At 44.3% G+C, this 22,394-nt stretch overlaps 1 protein-coding gene across 6 annotated transcripts in view; it reads right to left on the bottom strand.

Annotated features, from left to right (window-relative positions):
* Positions 1 to 22,394, bottom strand: part of LOC109866706 (rap guanine nucleotide exchange factor 4-like) — a 50,828-nt gene that overhangs the window by 11,621 nt on the left and 16,813 nt on the right. For 3 of the 6 annotated variants that reach the window (XM_031795169.1, XM_031795171.1, XM_031795176.1), the window contains 17 exons: positions 19,595 to 19,670; positions 19,090 to 19,154; positions 14,314 to 14,364; positions 14,087 to 14,193; positions 13,837 to 13,958; positions 13,543 to 13,726; positions 13,283 to 13,367; positions 11,585 to 11,645; positions 11,269 to 11,345; positions 10,899 to 11,045; positions 7,733 to 7,854; positions 6,630 to 6,715; positions 1,345 to 1,423; positions 917 to 1,067; positions 574 to 662; positions 451 to 481; positions 199 to 277 (listed from right to left, as the gene is read on the bottom strand). In XM_031795169.1, the coding sequence (XP_031651029.1) occupies positions 199 to 277; positions 451 to 481; positions 574 to 662; positions 917 to 1,067; positions 1,345 to 1,423; positions 6,630 to 6,715; positions 7,733 to 7,854; positions 10,899 to 11,045; positions 11,269 to 11,345; positions 11,585 to 11,645; positions 13,283 to 13,367; positions 13,543 to 13,726; positions 13,837 to 13,958; positions 14,087 to 14,193; positions 14,314 to 14,364; positions 19,090 to 19,154; positions 19,595 to 19,670 (1,612 nt within the window). The remainder of the gene's footprint in view (positions 1 to 198; positions 278 to 450; positions 482 to 573; positions 663 to 916; positions 1,068 to 1,344; positions 1,424 to 6,629; positions 6,716 to 7,732; positions 7,855 to 10,898; positions 11,046 to 11,268; positions 11,346 to 11,584; positions 11,646 to 13,282; positions 13,368 to 13,542; positions 13,727 to 13,836; positions 13,959 to 14,086; positions 14,194 to 14,313; positions 14,365 to 19,089; positions 19,155 to 19,594; positions 19,671 to 22,394) is intronic. The other 3 variants (XM_031795173.1, XM_020455515.2, XM_031795178.1) reach the window with 1 other exon arrangement.

Genomic DNA, 22,394 nt, shown 5'->3' with positions numbered 1-22,394 from the left:
AGGACATAAGACTGTAAAAACACCAAGAAATCAGCTCCAAGTGATTTTAATTAGGGAAATCTGTTCCCAAGTCTCTCCACGCATATTAGAGAGACACGTGATCATCAAACAATATAAACAAACGTTTAAAATGATTGTTTTAGTCAAATATTATATATTTTTGGCCAGTTGGAAAACCCTGCACTATGCCATACTTACTCTCATCATTACTCTTGATGGCCTGTCGTTTCTGCAGCTTCTCATCCCCCATGCTGAACTGCCTCAACAGGATTTTGTGCTAGAACAGAACAGGACAGACAGAAGTGGTTCAGAAGTGTGTTGGTTCAACAACATGACAACAAACCATGGGTGGGAGTAGGATGTAGCTTGGGGAAATGTAGCTCGGGCTGCCAATGCAAACAAAAGCACAGAACATGACTGCAGTGCTTGGGTCATAGCTGGGTGACATACCTTTTGTTGAGAGGATTTGGCGTCATCAGAGCTGAGAAGGCAAACAAAGTGAGATTACATCATGCTAAAGCCGGGGACACTAAAGATAAGTACAACGCAGTAACAATACATTCACACACTTACTTGTTTTTAACGATCTTCTCTAACTCTGGGAGTTGATCTTTCAGAGCAGGAATCACCCTGGCATCATCAGATACAGACACAAAGAACTCCTGGAGCACACAACACACTCTCAATGAGGAGAGATTAATGAGCACAAACTAATTTGGATTATCAAATGACAAATCACTAATACTATTACAGCAAACAGTATATTTTTAAGCAACAAGCTGAATAAGAGTGCCTATTAATAAAGGTTTGTGAGGAAGACACTGGTTACCTCTGCAACGGCAACCTATTCTCTTCATAAGGCACTCGTTTTGACCAGGGCCCTATATAGGGTGGGACTTGGTATGCATCCACTGACCTCTAGGAAGGCGACGGAGGCATCCTCCTCCTGCAGGTGGTCTCCATGTACTGAGGCCCACTGCAGCACCAGCCTGATTACCCTCCTCTTGTTGTTCAGGGTATAGTCAAGACGCTCCTGTTCTGAGCCCTGGGATGCCTCAGCATGGTAGGTGCAGGGCAGTTAAGGACAGAAACACGTCTGTGCTACATCATCTTCACTGACTCACATCTAGTCCAGGGGCCGTTTGTAGCAAGCGTCTCAGAGTAGAGGTTCTGATTCAGGATCCATGTAGCAATTTAAGTCACAATGAATACGATTATTTGGACAGGGCGGACCGGATCCTACTCTGCAATTTTTAATACATAGAAGGGATACTGATTCTCATCAGTAGAAATACACACAAAAACATACAGTTTATTTGCTATTTTCAGTGACTGAAAGGATATTGGGCCATGAGCACCGGACACAGCTGACTGTTAGGGATGAAGACGCAGTGCATGAGCACAAAGTCGTCCAGAGCTGGATCTGGGCAGACAGAGAGAGAGAGAGTGACAGAGAAAAAGAGAGATAGAGAAAGCGTGAGAGAGAGAGCAGAAAACAGATAGAGAGAGAGGGGGGCACCTGTGATGTCAGATGAAAGGATGCCAGACCAGGCCAGCAGGCTGACAGTACTACAGGCCTGATCACACATGGCTGCTGGCTCTGTCACCGCAGACGGCTGGGACATGAAAGCAGCCAGGAGTTCAAGCGTAATTAGATCAGCCCTGTGATGCGCTGCTAATTATAAACATGAACATGGAGGCCGGATACCTCTCTCTCTCTCTCTCTCTCTCTCTCTCTCTCTCTCTCTCTCTCTCTCTCTCTCTCTCTCTCTCTCTCTCTCTCTCTCTCTCTCTCTCTCTCTCTCTCTCTCTCTCTCTCTCTCTCTCTCCTCTCTCTCTCTCTCTCTCTCTTCTCTCTCTCTCTCTCTCTCTCTCTCTCTCTCTCCTCTCTCTCTCTCTCTCTCTCTCTCTCTCTCTCTCTCTCTCTCTCTCTCTCTCTCTCTCTCCTCTCTCTCTCTCTCTCTCTCTCTCTCTCTCTCTCTCTCTCTCTCTCTCTCTCTCTCTCTCTCTCCTCTCTCTCTCTCTCCTCTCTCTCTCTCCTCTCTCTCTCTCTCTCTCTCTCTCTCTCTCCCTCTTCTCTCTCTCTCTTCTCTATATGTAGCTGAGGTAGTATGTACATGTAGGTAAAGTGACTATGCATAGATGACAACAGAGAGTAGCAGTGGTGTAAAGAGGGGGGGAGGGGGGCAATGCAAATAGTCTGGGTAGCCATTTGATTAGCTGTTCAGGAGTCTTATGGCTCTGGGGTAGAAGATGTTTCGAAGCCTCTTGGACCTAGACTTGGCTCTCCGGTACCGCTTGCTGTGTGGTAGCAGTGAAAACAGTCTATGATTAGGGTGGCTGGAGTCTGACAATTTTTAGGGCCTTCCTCTGACACCACCTGGTATAGAGGTCCTGGATGGCAGGAAGCTTGGCACTGGTGATTGTACTGGGCCGTACGCACTACCCTCTGTAGTGCCTTGCGGTCGGAGGCCGAGCAGTTGCCATACCAGGCAGTGATGCAACCAGTTCTCAATGGTGCAGCTGTAGAAACTTTTGAGGATCTGAGGACACATGCAAAATCTTTTCAGTCTCCTGAGGGGGAATAGGTTTTGTCGTGCCCTCTTCCCGACTGTCGTGGTGTGCTTGGACCATGTTAGGTTGTTGGTGATGATGTGGATGCCGAGCTCTCAACCTGCTCCACTGCAGTCACGTTGATGAGAATGGGGGCGTGCTCGGTCCTCCTTTTCCTGTAGTCCACAATCATCTCCATTTGTCTTAATCACATTGAGGGAGAAGTTGCTGTCCTTGCACCACACGGCCAGGTCTCTGACCTCCTCCCTATAGGCCGTCTCATCGTTGTCAGGGATTAGGCCTACCACAGTTGTGTCATCGGCAAACTTAATGATGGTGTTGGAGTCGTGCCTGGCTGTGCAGTCATGAGTGAACAGGGAGTACGGGAGGGACTGAGCACGCACCCCAGAGGGGCCCCCCGCGTTGATGATCAGCATGGCGGATGTGTTGTTACCTGTCGTACAGCCCGTCAGTAAGTCCAGGATTCAGTTACAGAGGGAGGTGTTTAGTCCCAGGGTCCTTAGCTTATTGATGAGCTTTGAGGGCACTATGGTGTTGAACGCTGAGCTGTAGTCAATGAATAGCATTCTCAGATAGGTGTTCCTTTTGTCCAGGTGGGAAAGGGCAGTGTGGAGTACAATACTGACTGCATCATCTGTGGATCTGTTGGTGCAGTATGCAAATTGTAGTGGGTCTAGAGTTTCTGGGATAATGGTATTGATGTGAGTCATGACCAGCCTTTCAAAGCATTTCATGGCTACAGATGTGAGTCTTACTCACATCGGCTGCGGAGAGCGTTATCACACAATTGTCCGGAACAGCTGATGCTCTCATGCATGGTTCAGTGTTGCTTGCCTCAAAGCGAGCATAAACGTTATTTAGCTCATCTGGTAGGCTCGTGTCACTGGGCAGCTCTCGGCTGTGCTTCCCTTTGTAGTCTGTAATAGTTTGCAAACCCTGCCACAGCTGACGAGCATCGGAGCCGGTGTAGTACGATTCAATCTTAGGCCTGTACTGACGCTTTGCCTATTTGATAGTTTATCAGAGGGCATAGCGGGATTTCTTGAAAGCGGCAGCTCTACCCTTTAGCTCAGTGTGAATGTTGCCTGTAATCCATGGCTTCTGGTTGGGGTATGTACGTACAGTCACTGTGGGGACGACGTCCTCGATGCACTTATTGATAAAGCCAGTGACTGATGTGGTGTACTCCTCAATGCCATCGGAACATATTCCAGTCTGTGATAGCAAAACAGTCATATAGTTTAACATCTGCTTCATCTGACCACTTTTTTATAGACCGAATCCCTGGTGCTTCCTGCTTTTATCTTTGCTTGTAAGCAGGAATCAGGAGGATAGAGTTATGGTCAGATTTGCCAAATGGAGGGCGAGAGAGAGCTTTATAAGTGTCTCTGTGGTGGAGTGGTCTAGAATTTTTTCCCCAACTGGTTGCACATTTAACTTTCTGACAGAAATGAGGTAAAACTGATTTAAGTTTCCCTGCATTAAAGTCCCCGGCCACTAGGAACGCCGCCTCTGGATGAGCAATTTCCTGTTTGCTTATGGCGGAATACGGCTCATTGAGTGAGGTTTTAGTGCCAGCCTCAGTCTGTGGTGGTATGTAGACAGCTACGAAAAATACAGATGAAAACTCTAGGTAGATAGTGTGGTCTACAGCTTATCATGAGATACTCTACCTCAGGTGAGCAAAACCCTGAGACTTCCTTAGATATTGTGCACCAGTTCTTGTATACAAATATGCACAGGCTCCCGCCCCGTTCTGTCCTGCAGATAGTGAGTATAACCCGTCAGTTGTATGTTAGTAATGTCATCGTTCAGCCACGACTCGGTGAAACACAAGATATTACAGTTTTTAATGTCCCATTGGTAGGATCTGTGCTTTCAGTTCGTCCCATTTATTTTCCAGCGATTGAACGTTAGCTAGCAGAACGGAAGGCAAGGGCAGATTAGCCACTCGTCGCCTGATCCTCACAAGGCATCCTGATCTCTTTCTTTTCCTGCGAATCACGGGGATTTGGGCCTGGTCGGGTGTCCATAGTATATCCCTCTCGTCCGACTCATTGAAGAAAAACTCCTCTTCCAATTTGAGGTGAGTAATCACTGTTTTGATGCCAAGAAGCTCTTTTTGGTCATAAGAGACAGTAGCAGTAACATTATGTACAAAACAAGTTATGAACAACGCGAAAAAAACTAACAAAATAGCATGGTTGGTTAAGAGCCAATAAGACGGCAGCTTTAAAAAAAAATAACAAAAATAATATATATACATATACATACACACACATACATATACATACACACACACAGTGGGGCAAAAAAGTATTTAGTCAGCCACCAATTGTGCAAGTTCTCTCACTTAAAAAGATGAGAGAAGCCTGTAATTTTCATCATAGGTACACCTCAACTATGACAGACAAAATGAGAAAAAAAAATCCAGAAAATCACATTGTAGGATTTTTTATGAATTTATTTGCAAATTATGGTGGAAAATAAGTATTTGTTCACCTACAAACAAGCAAGATTTCTGGCTCTCACAGACCTGTAACTTCTTCTTTAAGAGGCTCCTCTGTCCTCCACTCGTTACCTGTATTAATGGCACCTGTTTGAACTTGTTATCAGTATAAAAGACACCTGTCCACAACCTCAAACAGTCACACTCCAAACTCCACTATGGCCAAGACCAAAGAGCTGTCAAAGGACACCAGAAACAAAATTGTAGACCTGCACCAGGCTGGGAAGACTGAATCTGGAATAGGTAAGCAGCTTGGTTTGAAGAAATCAACTGTGGGAGCAATTATTAGGAAATGGAAGACATACAAGAGCACTGATAATCTCCCTCGATCTGGGGCTCCACGTAAGATCTCACCCCGTGGGGTCAAAATGATCACAAGAACAGTGAGCAAAAAATCCCAGAACCACACGGGGGGACCTAGTGAATGACCTGCAGAGAGCTGGGACCAAAGTAACAAAGCCTACCATCAGTAACACACTACGCCGCCAGGGACTCAAATCCTGCAGTGCCAGACGTGTCCAGGCCCGTCTGAAGTTTGCTAGAGAGCATTTGGATGATCCAGAAGAAGATTGGGAGAATGTCATATGGTCAGATGAAACCAAAATATAACTTTTTGGTAAAAACTCAACTCGTCGTGTTTGGAGGACAAAGAATGCTGAGTTGCATTCAAAGAACACCATACCTACTGTGAAGCATGGGGGTGGAAACATCATGCTTTGGAGCTGTTTTTCTGCAAAGGGACCAGGACGACTGATCCGTGTAAAGGAAAGAATGAATGGGGCCATGTATCATGAGATTGAGTTAAAACCTCCTTCCATCATCAGCAAAGGCATTGAAGAGGAAACGTGGCTGGGTCTTTCAGCATGACAATGATCCCAAACACACCGCCCGGGCAACGAAGGAGTGACTTCGTAAGAAGCATTTCAAGGTCCTGGAGTGGCCTAGCCAGTCTCCAGATCTCAACCCCATAGAAAATCTTTGGAGGGAGTTGAAAGTCCGTGTTGCCCAGCAACAGCCCCAAAACATCACTGCTCTAGAGGAGATCTGCATGGAGGAATGGGCCAAAATACCAGCAACAGTGTGTGAAAACCTTGTGAAGACTTACAGAAAACGTTTGACCTCTGTCATTGCCAACAAAGGGTATATAACAAAGTATTGAGATAAACTTTTGTTATTGACCAAATACTTATTTTCCACCATAATTTGCAAATAAACTCATAAAAAATCCTACTATGTGATTTTCTGGATTTTTTTTCCCTCATTTTGTCTTTCATAGTTGAAGTGTACCTATGATGAAAATTACAGGCCTCTCATCTTTTTAAGTGGGAGAACTTGCACAATTGGTGGCTGACTAAATACTTTTTGCCACACTGTGTATGTATGTATGTATATATATATATATTTAAAAAAATATCATATAGGGTTAAAATATTTGTCATTGAAAATATGAATTTGTTCTTAAAAAAAAAAAGGTCCTTACACAGAAATACAATGGTCCACAGTGGCGAAAGAGATGTTATTGGAGTGACAGAGTGCACTACTCTACCTGATTCGTTAAGGTGAGAGTCCAGTCGCATCATTTCCAGAAAGTGCTCCAGAATCTTCTCCGGTGTCCCAGACATCACAGTGTATCTGGAATGGCAGTGTCAATCAATCACCTACTTCATTAATCAAGACAAGTTTACTGCTAGTGCTCACTACTGTTCCTATGCCACACTTCAATGACCTGTGTCCTCTGAAAACCTGGCTGTGATTACTACATTAGATAACAATCCTCAAACAACAGGCAAAGAGGTCCTGACCACCGCTGTATGTTTTAGGGGGATGGCTGGGTGAGAAAGGGTGTGGAAGCCTCTCCATAGGTAAAGCACAGGAAGAGACCACCACTCGACCATAAGAATCAACACGCTACAGCCAGGCTTGTTGTGATTGGCTAGGTAAGGGGAGAGAGAGGACGAGGCGTGTCTGTCCCAAATGGGACCCTATTCCCCATAGGGCCCTGGTAAAAAATAAAGTAGGGAAAAGGATGCCGTTTGGGACACTGGTGGTGTGTGCCAGGCACTCCACAGGGGAAGGAGAGGAGCTTGACACCCTCACACTCTTCATATGTGACTGGCGCTGTAGTTGATTAGAGGCCTACTCTGGCAGAGTGATTGTGACCCGCGGGGCCTGCCTTCTCCCCGGGAGCCCATCTCTCAGTCATTACCATTAATGTGTCTCTCTCCATTACTGCAGCCGCGGTCACTGACAGCAGCTGCCATTAAGACTAGCTAGTAGCTAACAGACGTCTGCAGCCTTGTAGCCTCAGTCTTGGCTTTACAATAGAACTTCTACCCCCGGCAACCAGATCCGCACTACTATACACTCTTTAGCCGAGGGTAGCTCAAACTCACCCACTTTTTACACTCACTCTGTGCAAATTGTCAAGAGTCTCTCACACTAACCTCACTCCCTGTTATGAATCTAACATCAAGAGACATTATCACACACATGACCCTCCCCCAACAGGAGAGAGTATCTCACACACCCACAGTCCCCTTTAACTTCCTAGTGAACTCTACCTCTACTGAACAGTGCTGCTACAGAAAGCAGTTCAATCATATTGTGAGGGGATGACTGGGTGAGACAGATAGAGAGTTAGCTCAGTACTTATAGTGTGAGGAGGTGGTGGTGGTGGAGCCATGGGTGGAGGCCTGGCTGCTGGGGCTCTTCTCCAGGACCAGAACATCCTGATAATGCTCTTTCAAACGCACCGTGTTGGCCTCCACATCCTGGACACACACAATTGATCATTATGTCATCATAAATCATTGTATTGTTGTTATGTTTTATTATGAAATGACATGCCATTCCTAATGACTACAAGTGGTTGTTATCTGGATGTTAAGTTTTTGAAAATGAATAAATACATTTCCGACTGAATAGTACTGTAGCAAATCCTGCAGAGTAGACCATCCCCCAAAATGGCTAGGATGACTTCTCTCTCCGACTCTAGTGGCATCTGGTAGTTAACATGGAGGCTGCACTACATTACATCATCCCATCAGAACTATGGTACTGTAAGCATGGTGGATTAGTCTGCTAGTTCAACTGACAGGGAGACTGGGCGGTCAGCATTTTGACTGAGGCGGAGTCACAAATGGCACCCTATTGTCTATGTAGTGCACTACATTTGACCAGGATGTGCAGTTCATAGGAAATAGGGTGTCATTTGGGAAGCAGACTATGTGGCCCAGAAGCCCATCAGTCCAAAGCCAACAGGAGATTTACAGAGGAGGAGGACTCAATGAGCCGCATACAAAGGGTCTGCCTCTGTGGATCACACAGATGTCGGCGGCAGCGTAGCCTAGTGGTTAGAGCATTGGACTAGTAACCGGAAGGTTGCGAGTTCAAACCCCCTAGCCGACAAGGTACAAATCTGTCGTTCTGCCCCTGAACAGGCAGTTAACCCACTGTTCCCAGGCTGTCATTGAAAATAAGAATGTGTTCTTAACTGACTTGCCTGGTTAAATAAAGGTAAAAAATAAAAAAATAAAAATGTCCATCATCCATCCGCTTTTCAGTAGACACAATCAAGACCCTGATGTCCTATCAAAGTCCAATGCAAGCTGCACGTGGGCGGAGCTAAACAATAGGCTGTGGAGGGAGAATGTAGAGAGACTGATAGCCCAAACGCAGGCAGATGTCGATATTGATCTAGTATTGATGGTTGCAGCTTACAATCCAACCGTATTGTATGCAGCCGGTAATACACTCGTATCCCCTGTGGACCGGTTCGTCCTGTGGACCGGTTCGTACTTAAAACATTCTCCACTCAGGCTGCAAAGGCGACTATTTCCTCCTGAACTAAACTCAGTAACAAACAAAAAATGTCCCTTTTTTATTACCCTGTCTTTCAAAGATAATTCCAAAAATATATATATTTTTGCAAATCCAAATAACTTCACAGATCTTCATTGTAAAGGGTTTAAACACTGTTTACCATGCTTATTCAATGAACCATTAACAATTAATGAACATGGACCTGTGGAACGGTCGTTAAGACACTAACAGCTTACAGACCGTAGGCAATTAAGGTCACAGTTATGAAAACATAGGACACTAAAGAGGCCTTTCTACAGACTCTGGGGAAAAAAAGAAAGATGCACAGGGTCCCTGCTCATCTGCATGAATATGCTTTAAGCATGCTGCAAAGAGGCCTGAGTACTGCAGGTGTGGCCAGTGCAATAAATTGCAATGTCCGTACTGTGAGACGCCTAAGGTAGCGCTACAGGGAGACAGGACAGACAGCTGATCGCCCTCGCAGTTGCAGACCTATGTGTAACAACACCTCAGTACATCACACAGGTACAGGATGGCAACAACAACTGCCCGAGTTACACCAGGAACGCACAATCCCTCCATCAGTGCTCAGACTGTCCGCAATAGACAGAGGCTGGACTGAAGGCTTGTAGGCCTGTTTGGTCCGTCATGGTCTCGGGAGGTGTGTCACAGCATCATCGGACTGAGCTTGTTGTCATTGCAGGCAATCTCAAAGCTGTGCGTTACAGGGAAGACATCCTCCACCCTCATGTGGTACCCTTCCTGCAGGCTCATCCTGACATGACCCTCTATCATGACAATGCCACCAGCAATACTGCTCGTTCTGTGTGTGATTTCCTGTAAGACAGGAATGTCAGTGTTCTGCCATTGCCAGGGAAGAGCCCGGACCTCAATCCCATTGAGCACGTCTGGGACCTGTTGGATCGGAGGGTGAGGGCTAGGGCCATTCCCCCCCAGAAATTTCCGGGAACTAGCAGGTGCCTTGGTGGAAGGATGTGGTAACATATCGCAGCAAAAACTGGCAAATCTAGTGCAGTCCATGAAGAGGAGATGGACTGCAGTACTTAATGCAGCTGGTGGCCACACCAGATACTGACTTACTTTTGATTTTGACCCCTCGTTCAGGGACACATTATTCAATTTCTGTTAGTCACATGTCTGTGGAACTTGTTCAGTTTATGTCTCAGATGTTGAATCTTGTTATGTTCATACAAATATTTACACGTTAAGTTTGCTGAAAATAAACGCAGTTGACAGTGAGAGGACCTTTTTTTTATGAGTTTAGATTTATTGACAAGAAGAAGGAAAAAAACTGGGGAAAATATGTGTGCTTTCTTTATGGCTAATGCTACTTCCTGATGTTGCACCCTGCATGCAGAATGCTGCAGCCTGATTGGCTGAACACGATACGCAACATCCGGAACTAGCATTCCTTCCTAGGTATTTCATAAAGAAAGTATGCATATTTTTTCCCCTACCTTCTCACTGTGAAATCTAGTTCAGGAACAAATTGATGCATTTGCAGCCTGAATGGAGAAAGTTAGGTACGAACTAGTCCACGGGGATATGAGTGTATTGCCAGCTGCATACAAGCGTTTGGACGGTAAGATGGCAACGACTCAATATCGCCATCTGCTGGCCATTGGGCTAAGAGTCTGACAGTTGACAGTTTGGCTTTAGCGTTTATACCGTACCTCTCCTACAGACAACGGTCTCCATTGACCCACGTAGTTGATAGTAGTCCATCTTTAAAACAATTCTATGAAAATGGGGACTTGACTCTTAACTGGTACAACTGGTTAATATAGGCATCATTCTGATGAACACCTCTCTTTTTAGGAGCTGCAATGTTGAATTTGAGTCTCAAACAATAGAGGGAGACTACACCATTAATACAGATAAAGTGGAATTTCACTGAGCTTAGTGGACAGAGAGGTGGAGGGGGCCATGCCATCTCCTGTGAGGACAAAAAGGATTTCCCCAGATAACTCACTTTGAGGATCCGATTGAAGTCCTCCTTGTCCACACGTAGGAAGTGGCAGTTATCGTCTCGTAGGACAATGGAGGCGGCGCGGGGGGCATCGTTGACCAGGGCAAGCTTCCCAAAGTCATCTCCCTCATGCAGCGTGCAAACAACCCCCTATGTGAAACAGGACAAGAATAAGCAAACAAAGAATGGCTGTGCCTTAAAGGGCATAAGATGACAGCATACAATAGTTTTACATCTGCTATGTAATTTATCCACTCTCATATTTTCTATAATTGGCTGTAGTGATTAGCTGAATACTGTTCAAATGGGGATGAGTCGTATGAGATGCCAGATTCAAATAACATTTGAACAATCTTTTTTAAATATTTTTTACCTTTCCATAAATGACAACGTTTACTGAGCCCTTTAGAATGATGTACCACGATGTGCCTTCCTCCCCTTGATTGAACACTGTAAGTGAAAATGATGAAACATATCAAAACTGATATTTTCCAACAAAACATTTCCAAGAATGCATCTCAATGCATTAACTTACAGAAACAACCACAAAGGATTTACTATTTCATCTGGAATTTTCTTTCTGCCTCCATATAGATGATGCATTTATAAATCAATGAATAGCGTGCAAAGTTGATCAAGTTAAAAAAGGGATTGAACTTTGGTCATGGAGGCAGTGTTAAACTACTTACACACAGTTCCTGCTTTGGCATGGGACTCAAAGATCAGGACTCCGGCTAACTCCTTCTTTACCTGTAGAAGCAGTTGGGGGAAACACAGCTAGGTTACAGGGTTGACATCATACAGTGCCTTGCAAAAGTATTCAACCCCCTTGGCCTTTTTCCTATTTTGTTTCATTACAACCTGTAATTTAAATGGATTTTCATTTGGATTTCATGTAATGGACATACACAAAATTGTCCAAATTGGCGAAGTGAAATTTAAAACATTAATAAAAATGGCAATTGAAAAGTGGGCTATGAAGCCCCTAAATTTGATTTGGTGCAACCAATTACCTTCAGAAGTTACATAATTAGTTAAATATAGTCCACTTGTGTGCAATCTAAGTGTCACATGATCTGTCACATGATCTCAGTATATATTAACCTGTTCTGAAAGGCCCCAGTGTCTGCCACACCACTAAGCAAGGGGCACCACCAAGCACTATGAAGACTAAGGAGCTCTCCAAACAGGTCAGGGACAAAGTTGTGGAGAAGTACAGATCAAGGTTGGGTTATAAAAGAATATCTGAAACTTTGAACATCCCACGGAGCACCATTAAATCCATTATGGAAAGAATATGGCACCACAACAAACCTGCCAAAAGAGGGCTACACACCAAAACTCACAGACCAAGCAAGGAGGGCATTAATCAGAGAGGCACCAAAGATACCAAAGATAACCCTGAACCCTAAAGCTCCACAGCGGAGATTGGAGTACCTGTTCATAGGACCACTTTAAGCCGTACACTCCACAGAGCTGGGCTTACGGAAGAGTGGCCAGAAAAAAGCCATTGCTTCAAGAAAAAAATAAGCAAACACGTTTGTTGTTCGCCAAAAGGCATATGGAAGAAGGTATTCTGGTCAGATGAGACTAAAACTGAGCTGTTTGGCCATAAAGGAAAACGCTATGTCTGGTGCAAACCCAACACCTCTCATCACCCCGAGAACTTCATCCCCACAGTCTAGCATGGTGGTGGCAGCATCATGTTGTGGGGATGTTTTTCATTGGCAAGGACTGGGAAACTGGTCAGAATTGAAAGATGGCGCTAAATACAGGGAAATTCTTGAAGGAAGCCGGTTTCAGAGACTGGGACAGAGGTTCACCTTCCAGCAGGACAATGACGCTAAGCATACTGCTAAAGCAACACTCAAGTGGTTTAAAGGGAAATATTTAAATGTCTTGGAATGGCCTAGTCAAAGCCCAGACCTCAATCCAATTGAGAATCTGTGGTATGACTTAAAGATTGCTGTACACCAGCGGAACCCATCCAACTTGAAGGAGCTGGAGCAGTTTTGCCTTGAAGAATGGGCAAAAGTCCCAGTGGCTAGATGTGCCAAGCTAATAGAGACATACCCCAAGAGACATGCAGCTGTAATTGCTGTAAAAGGTGGCTCTACAAAGTATTGACTTTGGGGGGGGGGGTGAATAGTTACGCATGCTCAAGTTCTCTATTTTTGTCTTGTTTGTTTCACAATAAAACATATTTTGCATCTTCAAAGTGGCAGTCAGGCTGTGTAAATCAAAAGATACAAACCCCCCAAAAATGAATTTTAATTCCAGGTTGTAAGGCAACAAAATAGGAAAAATGCCCGGGGGGGTGAATACTTTCGCAAGCCACTCTATACAGGCCGACAATGAATTATGAATGTAACCGAATCTGTACTCACAGTGGTGGATAGGTGCGATAAGGCTTTTATATGGAGCAGCTCCTCATAAATTATCTCCAAATCATCTGCCGTCCTCTGTCCTGGCCTGGGGAAGGGGAAACATGCACCGATAAAACAAATCATTTTTAAACGTATTAACTTCAAACAGGACCTTCGCATCAGCTTTGCACTTTGCTTACAAATCTTATTTATCTTGCCTAACCCAAACTTTCCAGACCTGCATACATCCTACCCACAGGTGGCGATCTCTGTGATCTTACTGTTTCCTCAGGATCATGCGCATGTGTGCGTCAGGGCCTATCTGGGAGAGGAGGAGGAGGGTATCCTGCAGCTCCTCATCGCTCTCCCTGGCCTCCTTCTCAGTGGGCAGGGGAGCGTCATCCTGCTCATCATCCAAGAAACGGTAGAACAGATACTTGTCCTGGAAGGTCAGCTCCTGGTCCACTGCAACCCCAACAAACAGAGAAGTTTAGAAATGGACCGGCTTTCACATGCAGACAGACAGACAGACAGAGGTTACTCTGAGTACGGTCTACTGGACTGTCCTGGCTCACCGTGGTTGAGAACTCCTTCCTCCAGCAGCACCTGCCACATGCCCACTGCTTGAATGCGAGAGTGAACACAGGAGCTCTGCTGCATCTGCCAGTCAACCAGCTCTGCTCCCACACAGCATTGCCTGCAGGAGATACACACATCACATCAGGAAATACATACAGCAAAAAACAAACATAACCAATACACAAACCGAATGTACACGTACTGTGATATGAGTGTACCAGGTGTACAGGGGATATTCCAACCCACCTGTATGTCTTCAGGTGGTACTTCCTGTCTCGGATGATGTGGGGAGCTCTGGAGAGGATGGCATCACGTAGAACCTTCCCTGCTCGCATGATCTTCTCAGATGGGACCTGTGGGGAGAAAATGGTCCTTATACTAGAGAGGCCAGGCCTTATAATAGAGGAGAGAAAAGGAGATCAATGGACAGACACAGATGAGATGGCCTCTATTGGTGTGATGGTCTTTACTACCTGAGAAATGGATTTAGGATGGATTTTGTCTGGGCTTTCTGTGAAGGATTTCTGAAAAGTAAAATAACATGACATTGACTGGAAAACGCGCACACACACACACGTACACACGGAAACATCATGGATTTCAAAAACTCCCTAAAACACTTCTGCGAGCAGGCCTTTCTAATCGACCTGGCCCGGGTATCCTGGAAGGATATTGACCTCATCCCGTCAGTAGAGGATGCCTGGTTGCTCTTTAAAAAGTGCTTTCCTCACCAGCTTAAATAAGCATGCCCCTTTCAAAAAATGTAGAACTAAGAACAGATATAGCCCTTGGTTCAACCCAGACTTGACTGCCGTTGACCAGCACAAAAACATCCTGTGGCGTACTGCACTAGCGTCGATGAATCCCCGCGATATGCAACTTTTCAGGGAAGTCAGGAACCAATATACACAGTCAGTTAGGAAATCAAAGGCTAGCTTTTTCAAACAGAAATTTGCATCCTACAGCACTAATTCCAAAAAGTTTTGGGACACTAAAGTCCATTGAGAATAAGAGCACCTCCTCCCAGCTGCCCACTGCACTGAGGCTAGGAAACACTGTCATCATCAATAAATCCACAATACACGAGAATTTCAATAAGCATCTCTCTACGGCTGGCCATGCTTTCCATCTGGCTACCCCAACCCCGGCCAACAGCTCTGCACCCACCGCAACAACTGGCCTAAACCTCCCACGCTTCTCCCAAATCCAGATAGCTGATGTTCTAAAATCTGGATCCCTACAAATCAGCTGGACTAGACAATCTGGACCCTCTCTAAAATTATCCGCCGACATAGTTGCAACCCCTATTACTAGTCTGTTCAACCGCTCTTTTGTATCGTCAGATTCCTAAAGATTGGAAAGCTGCCGCAATCATCCCCCTCTTCAAAGGGAAGACACTCTAGACCAAAACGGTTACAGACCTATATCCATCCTGCCCTGCCTTCCTAAAGTTTTCGAAAGCCAAGTTAACAAACAGATCACAGACTATTTCGAAATCCCACAGCACCTTCTCTGCTATGCAATCCGGTTTCCGAGCTGGTCACGGATGCACCTTAGCCACGCTCAAGGTCCTAAACGATATCATCACCGCCATCAATAAAAGACAGTACTGTGCAGCAGTCTTCATCGACCTGGCCAAGGCGACTCTGTCAATCACCGTATTCTTATCGGCAGACTCAACAGCCTTGGTTTCTCTAATGACAGCCTCGCCTGGTTCACTCATGCTGCCAAACATACCCTCGTAAAACTGACTACCCTACCGATCCTCTGGCGATGTCATTTACAAAATAGCCTCCAACACTCTACTCAGAAAATTGGATGCAGTCTATCACAGTGCCATGCGTTTTGTCACTAAAGCCCCATATACTACCCACCACTGCGACCTGTATGCTCTCGTTGACTGGTCCTCGCTACATATTTGTCGCCAAACCCACTGGCTCCAGGTCATCCATAAGTCTTTGCTAGGTAAAGCTCAGCCTCATCTCAGCTCACTGGTCACCATAGCAACACCCACCCGTAGCACACGCTCCAGCAGGTATATTTCACTGGTCATCCCCAAAGCCAACACCCCCTTTGGCCGCCTTTCCTTCCAGTTCTCTGCTGCCAATGACTGGAGCGAATTGCAAAAAAAAAAAAAAAAAAAAACACTGAAGTTGGAGACTTATATCTCCCTCACTAACTCCAGTGTTAATTGCTAAATTGTTATTACCTCGCCACTATGGCCTATTTATTGCCTTCCCTCCTTAATTCATTTGAACACACTATACACCGATTTTCTTGATTGTGTTATTGAGTGTGTTTATCCCATGTGTAACTCTGTTGTTTTTGTCGCACAGATTTGCTTTATCTTGGCCAGGTCGCACTAGTAAATGAGAACTTGTTCTCAACTGTCCTACCTGGTTAAATAAAAAAAATAAAAAATGGATTTCAAAATAAAAAGCACAAAATGAAGAACAGGGATGATAAGAACATTTGAGATTGTATGACACACGATACAGACTTTAGTGAATGGTCGCAGTTCCCTCCCTATCAATGATGACAGAGATTAGGCCCTTGTGAAGATGTAGCCTTTACCACTATCAACCAAGGGCATACTTTCAGATAAACCAAGGGTATGGCAAAATGACAGCTGTACAGATGCACTCTCCAAAAAGCCAGCCAGCCAGCCAAACAGCCTTCCCTCCCACTCATTCCCATGGTCCTAAAGTCAGCCTGCTAAACTGCATTTGCCTTTAAAAATCAGGATTGGAATGATTTCAGTAGCCCATTTTAAAATTGTTGGTGTTGGGCCATACCCAATTGACAACCATGCTAACAACCTCCACTGTCAACAGGGCCCTGTTAAATCGGAAGTTAAATCAACAGCTGGTGTCTGCTGTCTGTGCTTACATCCCAACCCTTGGACCCACAGCACAGAAACCACCTTGAACAAGTCATGTATGGATGTGGTATTCATGAGTTCTACAGCAGAGAAGAATCAAACTGAACTATACATACAGCAGCACTCTATACTACAAAGCGGACATGACGACGACTGTTCAAACTCTATAACACCTCCTTTCTAACATAATTTCTCTCACAGCCAAGAACAATACTTACATAGATGCTTAAAGGGATACTTCAGAATTTTGGAAATGAGGTCTAGTATGAAGGAAGTTAAGAGATAGTGTCGCAAGCCAATGCTAACTAGCATTAGCACAGTGACTGGAAGTCTATTCGTATCTGGATATAACTGAGCTCAAGTGCATCTCGTTTCCATTGATCACCCTGGAGATGTTTCTAAAACTTGATTGTGGTAAATTCAATGGATTGGACATGATTTGGAAAGGCACACAACTGTCTATATAAGGTCCCACAGTTCACAGCGCATGTCAGAGCCAAACCAAGCCGTGAGGTCGAAGGAATTGTCCGTAGAGCCCCGAGACAGGATTGTGTGGAGACACAGATCTGGGGAAGTGTAAAATAAAAATAAAATAAAATAAGAGTGTCTGCAGCTTTGAAGTTCCCCAAAAACATAGGGGCCTCCATCGTTCTTAAATGGAACAACTTTGGAACCAACAGTACTCTTCCTAGAGCTGGCTGCCCGGCCAAACTGAGCAGTCGGGGGAGAAGCGCCTTGTCGAGAGGTGACCAAGAACTCGATGGTCACTCTGAGCTCCAGAGTTGCTCTGTGGAGATGGGAGAACCTTCCAGAAAGACAACCATCTCTGTAGCACTCCACCAATCAGGCCTTTATGGTAGAGTGGCCAGACAGATGCCACTCCTCAGTAAAATGCACATGACAGCCCGCTTGGAATTTGCCAAAAGGCACGTAAAGCACTCTCAGACCATGAGAAATAAGTTTCTCTGCTCTGATGAAACCAAGATTGAACTATTTGGCCTGAATGCCAAGCGTCACGTTTGGAGGAAACCTGGCACCTTCCCTACGGTGAAGCATGGTGGTGGCAGCATCATAGTGTGGGGATGTTTTTCAGCAGCAGGGACCGGGAGACTTGTCAGGGTTGAGGCAAATATGAATGGAGCAAAGTACAGAGACATCCTTGATGAAAGGGCGAGAGTTCACCTTCCAACAGGACAACTACCCTATGCACACAGCCCAGACAACACAGGAGTGGCTTCGGGACAAGTCTCTGAATGTCCTTGAGTCTTGAGTGGCCCAGACAGAGCCTTGAACCCGATCGAACCCGATCGGGAACCCGACATACCAAAGAAGACTTGAGGCTGTAATCACTGCCAAAGGTGTTTCAACAAAGTACTGAGTAAAGGGTCTGAATACTTATGTAAATGTGATCAGTTTAAAATATATAAATTAGCAAACATTTCTAAAAAAACAAAAACGGTTTTTGCTTTGTCATTATGGTGTATTGTGTGTAGATGTATTTAAAAAAAATGTTTTGCCTTAATCAATTTCAGAATAAGGCTTTAACGTAACAAAATGTGGAAAAAGTCAAGCGGTCTGAATACTTCCCGAAAGCACTGCACATGAACTGCATAACAGTCACTGCATTTGTTGTTGTTGTTATGACTACAATATGTAGAGCCTTCGAGTTAGACAAATATTTACCAACAATTCAACCGCAGGGTGGGATTTGCTAAAAAACAACAACAAAATTACAATTATCATTGTAGTTATTTATAGTGCACATGTTTTGGCTGGTCTGGAGAAGAAAAAAAAACAGGAACAAAGCCCAAGCCGTAATAAATCACGAAACCCCAGAGTAGCACCGTGTTATCTGTATGGAGGTAAGGAAGTCACAACCGGGTTAAAGGTGGAACGGGAATTATTAAGGACATGCTGCACACCAACGGAAGCTTGGTCTCAGCTGCCGCCTTGTTTATATTTAGTCAAACTTTAAACAAGCTCGACATTCCAGACTTATTTTGAGCTTCTTCTAACTAAAGAGGATGTTGTTAGATCAGGGCCCACGCAAGCAGCATGTAAATAGGAGTAAATAACCGTCCCTTTACCACCCGCGGTCACTCTTCCATTCACAACAGTGTTCAATCTGGGTGATATTCACTTCACATAAAGTGGTTACTGATCTCTTTCACACAGATGAGTAGCTGGTCATTTACGTTAGATTTTGTTTCTGGGTTGCCAAGATCACATGGTTCCTGCAATAGTCACACAGTGCTTTTTTGAATGTCCACTATCATCATCCAAAAATCAATGTTGGAGGGTGAAACTAAGTCATTCTGATATGTAATGATGAGGTCTCAGTTTTGCGTTCAGGGATGTTCTACTGTACCTTACTCAGATGTTTAGAGATGGATCCAAAAGAGTTGTTGCTTATGTTCTCTTTGTCCGGCATTCCTGAGTGAAAATGTTTAAATGTGTAGTCAATCATCGGTAAAACATTACGACCGAGTTGAAAACCAATACATCATACTACTTATTTCTCTGCCACAATTGGTGCATTTTCACAAATATACTTTGATGTTAATACATCATCTCAATGCTATGTTGAATGTAGATATGTGTCAACTAAAATCTCCTTGGGGAGTGAGTGACATAACGTCATCAGTCACCGAGGGAGATTTCTACAGTAAGAAGAGGGTGATGTTCCCCCCCCCCCCAAGAAAAAACACAATTAGTTATTACACTTCAAAACCTTTTCTGGAGGGGAAATTACCCCAATTCTTAGACATGACTTTCAGACTGCTGATATCACCTTTTCCATAGTAAAAAGGTGAGAGGTAGGCCAGTAAGGAAGCATCGTAGATGGACATTACTGACTGTTGTCTTGTACTCACTGTCAGGGCTGGGTCCACCACTTTCCATAACTCCATAAGATGGGGCCAGCAGTCCAGCCATGCACTGACGATATCTCTACAGAGAGAGACAGAAGAGCAGTCTTCTTATTAGACATGGTAGAACAAGCCACAAGCCAAATCCTCAACACTACAAGGTTTTATTAGACAGTGGGTCGATGCAATTCCATTCAAGATAACGATGTAATTCATTGTGAACCACGGTCACCTGTTTATGTCAGGTGGTAACCCGTGGAATCATTTGGATTGTAGTATTATGCATCTCTCCCCTATACTCGCGCTCTTAATCAACGTGTCTATTGAGGACTATGTAAATACACAGCTGAGACTCCCAGCTGGCGGTTATGAGTATTCAGAAGCGTCACAACTGCTGCAGCCTCATTTAAAATTATCCTTCATCTCACAAACCAGTGCATTTCAAAGGGCAGGAACAAAATACACGTTTCATGTCTCTTCATTTGAAGTAAAAGCCTATTGTTGTTGGCCACAGTAGCTGACGTGTATACAGGACAACATGCTTCCATACGTATAGTAAGGAATCGATGTGGCAAATGGGCAAATGTTCAACTACAGTATCTATGCTTTTCATGCCAGATTTTACAAATGATGGCATCATTGGAGATGAGTAGATTCAGTCAGTGTGGCAAGAGTTGATCAAATACCCTTAATATGTAGTCTATACAGATGAAAAGGATTTACAACAGATTATACCAAGAATCAATCAAAACACACCCTTACATATACAGTGGGGTAAAAAAGTATTTAGTCAGCCACCAATTGCGCAAATTCTCCCACTTAAAAAGATGAGGCCTGTAATTTTCATCATAGGTACACTTCATCTATGACAGACAAAATGAGATTTTTTTTCCAGAAAATCACATTGTAGGATTTTTTATGAATTTATTTGTAAATTATGGTGGAAAATAAGTATTTGTTCAATAACAAAAGTTTCTCAATACTGTGTTATATACCCTGTGTTGGCAATGACAGAGGTCAAGCAGAGGAAAACAAGGTTTTCATACACTGTTGCTGGTATTTTGGCCCATTCCTCCATGCAGATCTCCTCTAGAGCAGTGATGTTTTGGGGCTGTTGCTGGGCAACACGGACTTTCAACTCCCTCCAAAGATTTTCTATGGGGTTGAGATCTGGAGACTGGCAAGGCCACTCCAGGACCATGTAAATGCTTCTTAAGAAGCCACTCCTTCATTGCCCGGGCGGTGTGTTTGGGATCATTGTCATGCTGAAAGACCCAGCCACGTTTCATCTTCAATGCCCTTGCTGATGGAAGGAGGTTCTCACTCAAAATCTCACGATACATGGCCCCATTCATTCTTTCCTTTACAGGGATCAGTCATCCTGGTCCCTTTGCAGAAAAACAGCCCCAAAGCATGATGTTTCCACCCCCATGCTTCACAGTAGGTATGGTGTTCTTTGGATGCAACTCTGCATTCTTTGTCCTCCAAACACAACGAGTTGAGTTTTTACATCTGATCATATGACATTCTCCCAATCTTCTTCTGGATCATCCAAATGCTCTCTAGCAAACTTCAGACAGGCCTGGACATGTACTGGCTTAAGCAAGGGGGACACATCTGGCACTGCAGGATTTGAGTCCCTGGCGGCGTAGTGTGTTACTGATGGTAGGCTTTGTTACTTTGGTCCCAGCTCTCTGCAGGTCATTCACTAGGTCCGTGTGGTTCTGGGATTTTTTGCTCACTGTTCTTGTGATCATTTTGACCCCACGGGGTGAGATCTTACGTGGAGCCCCAGATCGAGGGAGATTATCAGTGCTCTTGTATGTCTTCCATTTCCTAATAATTGCTCCCACAGTTGATTTCTTCAAACCAAGCTGCTTACCTATTGCAGATTCAGTCTTCCCAGCCTGGTGCAGGTCTACAATTTTGTACTCTCTCCTTTGACAGCTCTTTGGTCTTGGCCATAGTGGAGTTTGGAGTGTGACTGTTTGAGGTTGTGGACAGGTGTATTTTATACTGATAACAAGTTCAAACAGGTGCCATTAATACAGGTAACGAGTGGAGGACAGAGGAGCCTCTTAAAGAAGAAGTTACAGGTCTGTGAGAGCCAGAAATCTTGCTTGTTTGTAGGTGAACAAATACTTATTTTCCACCATAATTTGCAAATAAATTCATAAAAAATCCTACAATGTGATTTTCTGGATTTCTTTCCTAATTTTGTCTGTCATAGTTGAAGTGTACCTATGATGAAAATTACAGGCCTCTCATCTTTTTAAGTGGGAGAACTCGCACAATTGGTGGCTGACTAAATACTTTTTTGCCCCACTGTGTGTGTGTGTGTGTGTATATATATATTATTTTTTTTTTAAATCACAGGTGAAAAGAACACGGTTTTCAGACACTTGTGATATTTCACATTCATTTTTCACGTGAACAGATATATTTGAAAAAATGTCACATGGGGAAAAAACCAACATGTGGTTTTTAGACATGCGTGAAGATTCACATTTTCACATGACTCAGACACATGGGGTTTCCCATGTGATATTCTAAGTTTTACATGTGTGCTTTTGTAACTGCCGGGATTAGAACCCGGGATTCCTATGGGAGAAGCCAACGTCTGGATCATTCGACCAAGAGGGCAAACACAAATGTTGAAGTCGCAAGCAGGACTACCTCATCACGTGACCATGAGCAACCATGGCCGACTCATATCCGCTACACTTTCACCTGTGCATTTTCACATTTTAATGGGAATAAATGAAAACATAAAAACAACATGTATTGCAGGATTTCATGTGAATAA

The sequence above is a fragment of the Oncorhynchus kisutch genome, linkage group LG2 (genome assembly GCF_002021735.2).
Source record: "Oncorhynchus kisutch isolate 150728-3 linkage group LG2, Okis_V2, whole genome shotgun sequence".
Lineage (NCBI taxonomy): Eukaryota > Metazoa > Chordata > Actinopteri > Salmoniformes > Salmonidae > Oncorhynchus > Oncorhynchus kisutch.
Note: the sequence above shows the minus strand (reverse complement) of the source record. Positions and strands in the feature narration are given on the sequence as shown.